The 13,578-nt window shown below is 46.6% G+C and overlaps 1 protein-coding gene across 1 annotated transcript; it reads left to right on the forward strand.

Moving 5' to 3' along the window:
* The first annotated feature begins 2,331 nt into the window (after nucleotides 1-2,331).
* On the forward strand, nucleotides 2,332-10,108 carry LOC141102682 (caveolin-3-like). The gene is made up of 2 exons (XM_073591595.1): nucleotides 2,332-2,594; nucleotides 9,595-10,108. The coding sequence occupies exons 1-2, from the start codon at nucleotides 2,508-2,510 to the stop codon at nucleotides 9,931-9,933; spliced, it is 426 nt and encodes a 141-aa protein (XP_073447696.1). The 5' UTR covers nucleotides 2,332-2,507; the 3' UTR covers nucleotides 9,934-10,108.
* The last annotated feature ends 3,470 nt before the right edge of the window (nucleotides 10,109-13,578 follow it).

Below are 13,578 nucleotides of genomic sequence, written 5' to 3' on the forward strand. Positions count from 1 at the left end.
TCAGGTTTGTGCTATGACTGTCCCCCTCACAGCTCCCCTTTACATCAGGTGTGTCAACAGAGTGCCCCTTTACTTCAGGTCCCCCCATCAGAGTGCCCCCATAGATCAGGTTTCCTCATCAGAGTGCCCATATAGATCAGATGTCCCAATCAGTGTGCCCACTTACATCGGGTGTTCCCATCAGAGTGCCCCTTTACATCAGTTGTGTCTTCAGAATTCCCCTTTACTTCAGGTACCCCCACCAGAGTGCCCCCATAGATCAGATGTCCCAATCAGAGTGCCCCCTTACATCAGGCATATCCATCACAGTGCCCCTTTGCATCAGGCGTGCCATCAGAGTGCCCCCCTAAATCATGTGTGTCATCAGAGATTCCCTTTACTTCAGGATTCCCCATCAGAGTGCTTCTTACACCAGGTGTGCCATCAGAGTGCCCCTTTACTTCAGGCATTCCCATCAGAGTGCCCCCATACATCAGGTGTCCCCATCAAAGTGCCCCCGTACATCAGGTGTCCCCATCAGAGTGCCCCCATAGATCAGGTGTGCCCATCATAGTGTCCCATAGATCAGGTTCCCCCATCACAATGCCCCAATAGATCAGATGTCCCAATCAGAGTGCCCCTTTACATTAGGTGTTCCACCAGAGTGCCCCCCTAAATCAGGTGTGTGATCAGAAATTGCCTTTGCTTCAGTTTTCCCCATCAGAGTGCCCCTTACACCAGGTGTGCCATCAGAGTGCCCCTTTACTTCAGGCGTTCCCATCCGAGTGCCCCCTTATATTAGGCGTTCCCATCAGAGTGCCCCCTTATATCAGGCGTTCCCCTCAGAGTGCCCCCTTATATCAGGTGTTCCCATCAGAGTGCCCCCTTATATCAGGTGTCCCTATCAGAGTGCCCCTTTATATCAGGCGTTCCCATCAGAGTGCCCCCTTATATTAGGCATTCCCATCAGAGTGCCCCCTTACATCAGGTGTCCTCATCAGAGTGCCCCTTTATATCAGGCGTTCCCATCAGAGTGCCCCCTTATATCAGGCGTTCCCATCAGAGTGCCCCCTTATATTAGGTGTTCCCATCAGAGTGCCCCCTTATATTAGGTGTTCCCATCAGAGTGCCCCCTTATATCAGGCGTTCCCATCGGAGTGCCCCCTTATATCAGGCATTCCCATCAAAATGCCCCCTTATATCAGGTGTCCCTATCAGAGTGCCCCTTTATATCAGGCGTTCCCATCAGAGTGCCCCCTTATATCAGGCGTTCCCATCAGAGTGCCCCCTTATATCAGGCGTTCCCATCAGAGTCCCCCCTTATATCAGGCATTCCCATCAAAATGCCCCCTTATATCAGGTGTCCCTATCAGAGTGCCCCTTTATATCAGGCGTTCCCATCAGAGTGCCCCCTTATATTAGGTGTTCCCATCAGAGTGCCCCCTTATATCAGGCTTCCCATCAGAGTGCCCCCTTATATCAGGCGTTCGCATCGGATTGCCCCCTTATATCAGGCGTTCCCATCAGAGTGCCCCCTTATATCAGGCGTTCCCATCAGAGTGCCCCCTTATATCAGGCGTTCCCATCAGAGTGCCCCCTTATATCAGGCGTTCCCATCAGAGTGCCCCCTTATATCAGGCGTTCCCATCAGAGTGCCCCCTTATATCAGGCGTTCCCATCAGAGTGCCCCCTTATATCAGGCATTCCCATCAGAGTGCCCCCTTATATCAGGCGTTCCCATCAGAGTGCCCCCTTATATGAGGCGTTCCCATCAGAGTGCCCCCTTATATCAGGCATTCCCATCAGAGTGCCCCCTTATATCAGGCGTTCCCATCAGAGTGCCCCCTTACCTCAGGTGTCCCCATCCCGACTTTGAAGCCGCCGTAGTGTGAACTGAGACTTAAAGTGATTAATAAACACAAAAACTCCGGGAACTCCACTTTAAAGGCATAACATGTATTGGATTGTGATGATGTTCACAGAGCATTTTTTTATTTTTATTTTTGTTTACTCCAAAATAGAATACAAAGTAATTTGTAACAAAAAGGGTTGTAAAGTTGTAAACAAATTTTTATTAATCCTTATAGTATAAAATGGATTACGTTGTACATAAAGAGTTTTTGTTTTTGTCAAACCTTTACCCAAATGAATTTGGAACAAAAAAAGAAAAAGTTTGCAAAGTTTTAAATGACTTTTTTTTTTTTTTGTTAAAGTGAATTGATTCTTGTAGAATAAAATGTATTACATTGTGACGATGTACACACAGTGTAGAGTTTCTTACAACAACTTGGATGGAGTTTGTCACATACAGTCAGGGATCGGTGTCAGGACGGTCAGGTGACCCGATCCGGTGACTTGTGTGCTCCATCCATCTTCTGCCCATCCCTTCCATGGTCTCCATAGCAGTAGAGTGGAAGGAGGGAGCTGTTGATTGTCGGTCCCATAGTAACATTCGCCCTGCAGGTATATAAAACCTTCCAGGATGGATGGGATGCAGAGACTGACCTGACCACCGATCTCCATCCAACATGGCTGAGCCTAAAAACATCCCCAGCGAGCCCATGCCTCTGGACATGGAGAACCGAGACCCCAACAACATGAACGAGCACGTCAGAGTGAGTATGGCGGCATCTGACCGTTATCCCACCGTCTCGGGGATGCGCTAAACAGGGATGCTCTGTTTGGACCGGCGTACTTGTTTATCAATTCCTGCGCCTGTACGCCCCCTATAGACCAGGGAATGTGTACATTTCTGTCTGCTATGGGCCTATTTATTCAGCAATAATTATTCTTATTATTCGGGATTTATATAGTGCCAGCAGTTTGCGCAGCGCTTTACAATGTAGGATTGGGAACAGTACAATTACAATACAGTTCAGTACAGAAGGGACAGGAGGGCCTTGCTCGTGGAGCTGACAATCCAAAGGGAGGGGGAATAATCTTGTCATTGCTTATTAAAAGCAAACTTTATTATATAGCAGCTTACCAATTGCAGCCCCCCCTATCCATGCGTCCGGCCCCCTGATCTACATTCAGGGCAATGGACGCATGGATTCCGATGGCGGTGGTGTGTTTTTTTGAAGCATATGATTGGAGCCTGAGGCTCTTATTGGCTTCAAAAAAGGGTGGGCTCGGGGCACAGATCACTGCGCCCTGAGCCCACCCAGTTGTGTTGCAATAGCAAATGAACATTCGCTATTGTCACACTGATTCTCCCCCCGGCCAATCAGGAAGTGGGTCTGAGACCTGTTTCCCGATTGGCCCGAAAAGGAGAAGCATTCCAATTGGCCGCCAAGGAGGAGGAGGAGGGAGGAGACGGAAGCTGCCGTGATGCCTGCAGAGGAGAGCAGGAGAAGGAGAAGCCGCCGCTTGTCACCCGGGTGAAGCACTGCCCGCCATAGATGGGGTTAGTGCTCTGGTGCTCCTGATGACCCGACCAACCGGACGGTGCTTCCCAAAACTCAAATAGAATCAATCTGAATTTGAATAGAAAAGTACAGATTAGAATAAACCATCTTCTAATCTATTCTTTTTTATTCTATTCAAATTGATTCTATTTGAATATTGGGAAATGGTTATATTCTTTCTATCCTTTTTCTATTCTATTGTTTTTTTAATTTTATTCTCTATTTATTTATTCTATTCTAATACTTTATTTTCTATTCTTTTCTATTCTATTCTATTTTTTTCTTTTTTTTTTCAAATTTATTCTATTTGAAATTTGGGAAGATGGTTATATCACCCCCCGAAGGGCATAAAGACCCTGTTAAAGGGATGCCAGGACTGGGCAGGAAGAGGTTATGAATTGAAGATGAATGAGGTGCCGCTGTTCTATGGGCTGATAGCGGCTTCTTTGTATTATTTTACAGATAAATACTCCACACCTCAGATCACTGCCCCCCCTGCAAACCTGTTTTACCACTGTATCCCCCTGCACATCTGCCCCACCAATGTACATCTGCCCCACCACTGTACTACCCTGCTCATCTGCCCCACCACTGTACTACCCTGCTCATCAGCCCCACCAATGTACCCCCTTTCTCATCTGCCCACCACTGTAACCCTCTGCACATCTACCTCAGCACTATACCCCTGCTCTTCTGTCCCACCACTGTACCTCCATGCACATCTGCTCCACCACTGAACCATCTTCTCATCTGTCCTAACACTGAACTTATATGCTCATCTGCCCCGCCACTGTAACCCCCTTTCTCATCTACCTCACGACTGTACCTCTTGCACATCTGTCCCACCTCTGTTCCCCCTGCTCTTCTGCACCACCACTGTAACCCCCTGCTCATGTGTTCCTCCGATGTACCTCCTTTCTCCTCTGCATACCTCTGCACATCTGCCCCACCTTTGTACCCCCCTGCTCCTCTGCCCCACAACTGTAACCCCTGCTCATCTGTCCCACTAATGTACCTCCTTTCTCCTCTGCCCCAATACTGAACCCCCCTGCTCATCTGCCCCATCACAGCACCCCCTGCTTTTCTGTCCCACCGCTGAACCCCCTTCTCATCCCTCCCACCACTGTACCTCCTGCACATCTGCCCCACCACTGTACCGCCTTACTCTTCTGTCCCACCACTGTAACCCCCCTGCTCATCCGCCCCATCAATGTACCCCTTTTCTCATCTGCCCCACCACTGTACCTCCCTGCATATCTGCTCCACCGCCATATGCCCATGCTCTTCTGTCTCACTATTGAATCACCTTTTCAACTGTCCTAACACCGAACCCATCCGCACATCTGCCCCACCACTGTAACCCGCTTTCTCATCTGCCCCACCAATGTACCTCCTGTACATCTGTCTCACCTCTGTGCCCCCAGCTCTCCTGCCCCACTGCTGTTCCCCCTGCTCTCCTGCGCCACCACTGTAACCCCCTGTTCATCTGCCCCACCAATACACCTCCTTTCACATCTGCCCCACTGCTCTACCCCCCTGCTTTTCTGCCCCAACACTGAACCCCCCTGCTCATCTGGCCCAACACTGAACCCCTCTGCTCATCTGTCCCACTGCTGAACCCCCTTCTCATCTCTTCCACTACTGTACCTCCCTACACATCTGCCCCACCGCTGTACCCTCCTGCTCTTCTGCTCCACCTCTGAACCCCTCCTGCTTATTTTCCCCACCACTGTACCCTCTTCTCATCTATGATATGTGTGCTATGCAGAGTGATGAAAGGAAACAGAGATGAGACACATCTATCTGTTCTGGCACACTCATCCTGCTGATCCACCTCTCACATCCAGCCCACGTCCTTGTACGGGATGTATGTGATGTATGGGATGTATGTGATGTCTGTGATATCTGTGATGTCTGTAATGTATGGGATGTATGTGATGTATGGGATGGATGGGGTGTATGTGATGTATAGAATGTATGGGATGTATAGGATGTATATGATGTATGGAATGTACGTGATGTATAGGATGTATGGGATGTATGTGATGTATGGGATGAAGGGGATGGATGGGGTGTATGTGATGTATGGGATGTATATGATGTATGGAATGTATGTGATGTATAGGATGTATGGGATGAAGGGGATGGATGGGGTGTATGTGATGTATGGGATGTATGTGACATATGGGATGTATGGGATGTGTGGGATGTATGGGATGTACAGTAGGGACGGAAAGTATTCAGACCCCCTTACATTTTTCACTCTTTGTTATATTGCAGCCATTTGCTGAAATCATTTAAGTTCATTTTTTTCCTCATTAGTGTACACACAGCACCCCATATTGACAGAAAAACACAGAATTGTGATGCGATGTCTGTGATATCTGTGATGTCTGTAATGTATGGGATGTATGGGATGTATGTGATGTATGGGATGGATGAGGTGTATGTGATGTATGTGATGTATGGAATGTATGTGATGTATAGGATGTATGTGATGTATGGAATGTATGGAATGTATGGGATGTATGGGATGTATGTGATGTATGGGATGTATGTGATGTATGGGATGAAGGGGATGGGTGGGGTGTATGTGATGTATGTGATGTATGGGATGTATGTGATGTATGGGATGTATGTGATGTATGGAATGTATGTGACATATGGGATGTATGTGATGTATGGGATGTATAGGATGTGTGGGATGTATAGGATGTATGGGATGTATGGGATGTATGTGATGGATGGGATGGATGTGATGTATGTGATGTATGGAATGTATGTGATGTATGGGATGTATAGGATGTATGGAATGTATGTGATGTATGGGATGTGTGGGATGGATGTGATGTCTGTGATGTATGGGATGGATGTGATGTCACATACAAGCATTTGGAATGGATGCACAATGATGAGCTCAGGTCAGGGGCATTTTCTGAAAGCAGTGGGCCTGTGTGTGGGATCATAAGTTGGGCCCCCGCAGCTGAGAAAAAGTGGTTGGGTGTGATTTTCATTTCGCTGAATACTGGCTGTGGCTAAAAAGGGACACAGAGTGCCGGGGGTCAGTAGTAAGGGACACAAAGGTTCAGGGGAAATTTCAACAAAGTTCCCAGAAGCTCAACAGTAATTCCACAAATTGTCACCTGATTGGAGTTTTCTCAATCACAGTGAAATCTCTTATTTCTGAGATTGGTAGTGGCAACCAAGCGAGTCTTCTTCCTCCAAGACAGTCCTCCTCCTCCTGGAAACAGGGACCACCCCCCCCCCCCCCCAGCAGAACTGCACCCAATCTCTTCACCATCACAAAAGCTGACGATCGCAGCTACAGCAAAGTTAGAGAATCAATCAATAATTCCCATCATTTACAATGTGTGGGGGCGCAGTGCTTCCCCCTCAGTGCGGTGTGGGGAAATCTGAAATTGGAATGCATTGGAGTCTCACGGACACTTCCCTGCGCTGCTCTGCTGATGGCGAGGGAGTCGAGTGCCGGCAAAAGAGGCTTTGGGTGCCGGGGGTTGCCTACCCCTGATTTAGAAATATAGATAAGTAACAACAGAAAATCACCAGGGGGGTCCATTGAGTCTACCATTGTATTGTTTTTCATTTATTGAAAACCTTTTCATCAGAGTATAGATCCATGTTTAAATGTTATCATTCATAAAAGAATTTGCTAGATGAATCTCACAATCATTCACTCAACCATCACGTGTTATCACTATAGTTTGCCTAATATGTGTATTTCCTATGATTGTCAGCCCCCTCTAGTGTGCACAATGCAGTATTTTCCTGAAATACCTCAATCAGAACAAATACCACATTATGACCACTAGGTGGAGCTAATGGACAGGAAAAAACGTACAATATGCGGTGATATTTTGCAAACAGCTGGGTGAAACTTTGTAATGTTTGTCCAGTGAATGGTTCATAAATAGATCCCTTACTATCGACTAACTCCATACCAATGCTGGAAGTCTGTTCCAAGCACCAACTACTTGTTTTGTAAAATAATACTTATGCTTGATTGTTCTGCTAGTTTGAGATCATGTTCCCGTGTTATAGATCTGTGCTTCATACTGACCTTGTGAACCCTATAAACACCCCTCATGCATGGAACTGTGTAAGAAAGGTCCTCAGTATTAAATTTATTTCTTCTCATTTGGTTTTCTGTTTGACTTGAATGAACCGGAGTCTGTAGTGTAGATATTCCCTGAGAACAGTCATCTGGAGCTGTCAAGGGCCCCTTAGGAGAACTGGGCTGCTGTCTCAACCTTTCTTCAGTGGCAGCACCCTATAAAAATATGCAAAATCTGGAGGTACCCCAGTCCAAAATGTGAAAAATGTCCTATCATGATATCAGAACCCCCCTTCACATTAGAGGTCCCCATCACATGATCGCATCAGAGACACCCTATTGCATCAGAGGTTCCCTCATCACATCAGAAGTCCCCCATCTCATCAGAGGTCCCCCATATCATTAGAGGTCCCCATCAAATCAGAGATCCCCATCAGATCAGAAGTCCCCCATCAAATCAGATGTTGCCCCATTGCATCAGAGGTTTCCCCATCCCATCAGAAGTCCCCCATCACATCAGAAGTCCCCCTTCACATCAGGGGCCCCCATTACATCAGAGGTCCCCACATCACATCAGAGATCCCCCCATCACATCAGAGGTTTCCCTATCAAATCAGAGCTCCCCATCACATCAGAGGTTCTCCCATCACATCAAAAGTCCCCCATCACATCAGAGGTTCCCCCATCACATCAGAGGTTCCCCCATCACATCAGAGGTTCCCCCATCACATCAGACCCCCTCCATCACATCAGAGGTTCCCCCAACACATCTGAGGCCCCCCCATCACATTAGAGGTCCCCCATCACACCAGAGGTTCCCCCATCCCATCAAAGGTCTCCCCATCACTTCAGAAGTCCCCCCTATCACATCAGGAGGCTCCCCATCACATCAGAAGTCCAATATCACATCAGAGGTTCCCCCATCACATCAGAGGTCCCCCCATCACATCAAAAGTCCCCCAACACACCAGAGGTGTCCTATCACATCCGAGGTCCTCCATCACCTCAGAGGTTCCCCATCACATTAGAGGTCCCCCCATCACATCAGAGGTTCTCCCATCACATCAGAGGTCTCTCATCACATCAGAGGTTCCCCCATCACATCAGAGGTCCCAACCATTACATCAGAAGTCCCTCATCAGATTAGAGGTCCTCCATCACATCAGAGGTCCCCCCATACCATCAGAGGTTCCCCATCACATTAGCTGTCTCTCTTCACATCAGAGGTTCCCCCATCACATCAGAGGTTCCCCATCACAGAGGTTTCCCCATCACATCAGAAGTCCCCCATCACATCAGAGGTTCCCCCATCACATCAGAAGTCCCCCCACAACATCAGAGCCCCATCACATCAGAGGTTCCCCATCAAATCAAAGGTTCCCCATCAAATCAAAGGTTCCCCATCACATCAGAAGTCCCCAATCACATCAGAAGTCCCCCATCACATCAGGAGGTCACCCATCACATCATGGGCCCCCATTACATCAGAGGTCCCCACATCACTTTAGAGGTCCCCTATCACATCAGAAGTCCCCCCATCACTTTAGAGGTCCCCTATCACATCAGAAGTCCCCCATCACATCAGAGCTCTCCCATCATGTCAGAGGTTCCCCCATCACATTAGAGGTCCCCCATCACGTCAGAGTCCCCCCATCACATCAGAGTTCCCTTTTTACATCAGAGTCATCCCTTCAGGTCAGAGGCCCCCCCATCACATCAGAGTTCCCCTATACATGAGCCCCCCTCACATCAAAGGGCCCCCTTTACTTCAGAGTCATTCTTCTGGTCAGAGGCCCCCCCATGAACTCATGACACTGATCCATGGCCAATTGGGTCCCTAGCTCACAACACCCTGGGGGAACTCAGACAGCACTCTGGTTCAGAAACTCTGGCCCAGAGTATACTGTAGATACTCAATGGGCAGTTACAATACGATCATTTTTACTTTAGGATTCTTATTTACTAAGGTTCCTGGCCTATACGGTATTTCAGGTCAATGCTTGTAACACTCAAGTTGGGCTTTTGCAGGGTTCTCCATTTCCCGGGTGTACTACAGCAGCATAGGTTGTAGTTCTTTCCCTTTTTGCTCCCCCTTCCTGCTGATGCACCCAAGTGAACTATCCTTTCTACTAACAGGTCCTCTTTGAAGATGCCTTCGGAGAGCCGGAAGGGTCGCACAGTATCCCGGGTGTCTGGGGGATGTCCTACAAGACATTCAACGGGGTGAAGAACTGCTGTTACATCGTGCTGTCCGTGCTGTGCGGTTGCCCACTGGCCTTCTGCTGGGCGTTGGAGTTTGCCTGCGTCCAGTGCTGCCACATCTGGTGCGTCGGGCCCTGCATACGCATGTGGAACATGAACTTTGCCTGTATGAAGTTGTTTTGGAGCTCCTGCGTCCACTGTCTGTGCGACCCGTGCCACAAGTCCCTCGGCCTTTGCCTCAGTTTAATCAAGGTCCACAAAACGGAAGGATAAATGGACCCCAACACCGATCTCCAAAACCAGACCTGGCCAGACCAAACCCGCACCACCAACGTCCAACCTGACCCTCCAAGTCACTTTGGCCTGTCACCGCCTATGGCAATACTGAGCTGCGTCTGTCATTGATTCTCTATATTTCTTGTATATGAATAAAGAGTTTTCCACCTCAGGCTCAGATCCGTGTGTGATAAATGTGTCCATAGAAAGCAGGGACGTGCGGTGAGGTGAGTGGCTGGTGAGGCACTGGCAAGTATCAGAGCCAGATACACACAGGTTACATACGCCGCGATCGTTAGAGTGAGAGCAATAATTCTAGCACTAGACCTCCTCTGTAACTCTAAACAAGTGACCTGTAAAAATGTTTACAGCGTCACCTATGGAGGTTTTTTTAAGTATTGAATTTTGGCACCATTCCACGAGTGTGCGCAATTTTAAAGCATGACATATTAGGTATCTATTTACTCGGCATAACATCCTCTTTCACAATATACAAACAAATTGGGCTAACTTTATTGTTTTTTTTTTTTTTGTTTTTATTCATTAAACAGTTTCTTTCAAAAAAAAAAGCGTTTGAAAAATTCCTGCGCAAATACCGTGTGACATGAAAAGTTGCAACCACCACCATTTTATTTTCTCGGTTGTCTGCTAAAATATATATATATAGATATATATATAGATATATATATCTATATATATCAATATATAATGTTTGGGGGTTCTGAGTAATTTTCTAGCCAAAAAGTATGATTTTTACATGTAGGAGAGAAGTGTCAGAATCGGCCTGGGTAGCAAGGGGTTAATTACCATAAGTAATATACAAAGAATTATTATATATTGTTTTTATGCTAATTTACTATATTTTCAAAAACTGTACTCAAGCGGGTGGCTTAACGGACAAATTACTGAAGTTTGAAGTTATAACTTCCAACCAGTAATATCACAGTAAATAGATAAATAATAAATTAAATAATAAATTATTATTATTATTAATAATAATAATAATAATAATAATAATAATAATAAATAATGTAATAATACATTATTATTTTATAACATATAGCCTAATAATATATGATTTAGCTCGTACCTTTTCAGCAAGCAGCAGATTCTCATTCTTCCTCTTATCTGTGTGAGAAAAACATGGGATTGTGGGTAAATCTTATACACATAAGCACATGTTTTTTTCCTTGTAGTTAATAGGGCTGGGCTGGAAGGGAGCGTTTGTCTTTTAGACACGCCCCCTTCTATGACACTGCAGTGAGAGGAGAGCCTCTAATGCAGCATTTTTACTGGGCAGTTTGGACCAATGGTGCTTTACCATTGGTCCAAAACTCCAAGCTGTCCATTGGGCTCAGTGCCTCTGACAAGAAGTGAGGAGAGGCACTGTGAGCTCATCCTCTCAGTCTGCTGCAAACAGGGTGTGTCAACTTATATTCAAACTATCCGCTCTCAACATAGCTTCTGAAAGGAGAATCATTCTCCAGAACAATAGGTCGTAGGTGCCCCAAATTTTAAACAGTGGGGTAGAACAGTAATGGAGTAGCTACCTACCCCCCAAATTTGGGGTCTCTGTGAGCTCAGGTTGACGAGCTACGATCCTCGAAGTGCAGTTGTTTTTATTTTTTTTTTTTATGTTCATGGCAGGTGAGGCTCCGGCTCACCTGCCTCCCCCGACTGTACGTCCCTGATAGAAAGGCTGCCAGGGTTCACATAACACAACATAGATTCTTAGATTTAGTATCAGATATATTTTTTCATGTTTGGTACATCCAAGTTATTATTGTGTCAGTGTAACCCTTCCAGGGTTTACTTCCTCTTTAACAACTTCAGCCCCGGAAGATTTGGCTGCTGAATGACCGGGCCATTTTTTGCGATACGGCACTGCGTCTCTTTAACTGACAATTGCGCCGTCGCTGCACCCAAACCAAACTGACATCCTTTTTTTCCCCCACAAATAGAGCTTTCTTTTGGTGGTATTTGATCGCCTCTGCGGTTTTTATTTTTTGCGCTGTAAACAAAAAAAGAGCGACAATTTTGAAAAAAACACAATATTTTGTACTTTTTGCTATAATAAATAATCCCGATTTTTTTTTTTTTAAAAAAAAGCAAATTTTTTCTCAGTTTAGGCCGATATGTATTCTTCTACACATTTTTGGTAAAAAAAGAAAAATCGCAATAAACGTATACTGACTGGTTTGTGCTAAAGTTATAGCGTCTACAAAATAGGGGATAGATTTATAGCATTTTTATTATTATTCTTTCTTTTTACTAGCAATGGCGGCGATCTGCGATCTTTATCGGGACTGCGACATTATGGCGGACACATCAGACACTTTTGACACATTTTTGGGACCATTGTCATTTATACAGCAATCAGTGCTATAAAAATGCACTGATTACTGTAAAAATGTCACTGGCAGGGAAGGAGTTAACACTAGGGGGGCGATCAAGGGGTTAACTCTGTTCCCTGGTGTGAGTTCTAACTGACGGGGGAGGGGACTGACCTAGAGGAAGTGATGGATCGTGGTTCCTAGCCATTAGGAACACACGATCTGTCACTCCTCACAGAACAGGGATTTGTGTGTTTACATACACAAGTCCCTGTTCTGCCTCTCGTGCCCGCGATCGCTCGTGGCCGGCAGTCATCGCGACCTTCGGCCACGAGCATCGGCACCCCCACGCACCTGCTATCCAGATCCTGCAAGCCGACGTATAGCTACCACGGTTCGGGGGATCGTGCCGACCTGCCGCTGTAGAATGACGGCGGCTGGTCGGCAAGCGGTGAAAATGCATCTGATTCGCATATATGTGTACCGAGCCTTATAAATGAACACACGGACGATCGTTATCCATTGCTTACTGTGTTCATTCAAGAAATGAAGGGGCCACTAGACATGTTTACTGATCCCCCCCGCTCTCCATCCTGACACCCAGCAGGTGTCCCCCCACAGGGGGATTGGAGGTTCTGATTGTGTGGGGTAATCAGATAGTGGGGGGGGGGAGACACAATTACCGGAACCAAGCGGGAGAGGAGGGGAAGATGGTTGAGATTCAAGGGGAGGATCAGTTCCAGTAATTGCTCCCCACTACGCTGATCAAGCTGTATGGGCCCCTCAATGAATGTATAGAGCCCGGGCCCCGAACAGGAGGAACAGTGCTACCCCTTAGCGGTAGTGGTTGGGGAAAGGGGGGGGGGTGCAGTAAAAGTACCTCCAGCTGCTAGTGTGAACAAGCAGGGTAATCATTGTTTTGTATTATTCCAATTCATCTAAAAATCCGTCTCAGGTGTCCCTATAATGGGTACAAGGACAATAGTACAATTCCCAGCACTCCGTGCAGCTTGCCAGCACAGAGAGCCAAATTACAGAGAGTCTCCAACCCAAAGAGGGCTTTATTGTGTCCCTACAAATATTTGTGAAGCCGCACGACCACGTCACGTGAGAAACATGAGAAGTATAGTGTATATAGGAGCTTCGTGAGGTTCCAACATCCTGAGAACTTCCCGCACCTCCCTGTATGGAAAGGTGAGGCCAATTAAACATTTAGACGCAACAAAGTAATTGTCTGACAACCAGGAAAACCATGGAGACAATACAATTAGAGGGATAATAGAGGGAAAGGTTCCTCTAAAGGACTTTA

This window comes from Aquarana catesbeiana, linkage group LG07, assembly GCF_042186555.1.
Source record: "Aquarana catesbeiana isolate 2022-GZ linkage group LG07, ASM4218655v1, whole genome shotgun sequence".
Lineage (NCBI taxonomy): Eukaryota > Metazoa > Chordata > Amphibia > Anura > Ranidae > Aquarana > Aquarana catesbeiana.

Excerpts from the sequence above, each read along its gene's own strand:
- LOC141102682 (XM_073591595.1), top strand. The coding sequence starts at position 2,508 with ATGGCTGAGCCTAAAAACATCCCCAGCGAGCCCATGCCTCTGGACATG. Across the intron at positions 2,595-9,594 it reads ACATGAACGAGCACGTCAGA|GTCCTCTTTGAAGATGCCTT; the intron begins GTGAGTATGGCG and ends TTCTACTAACAG.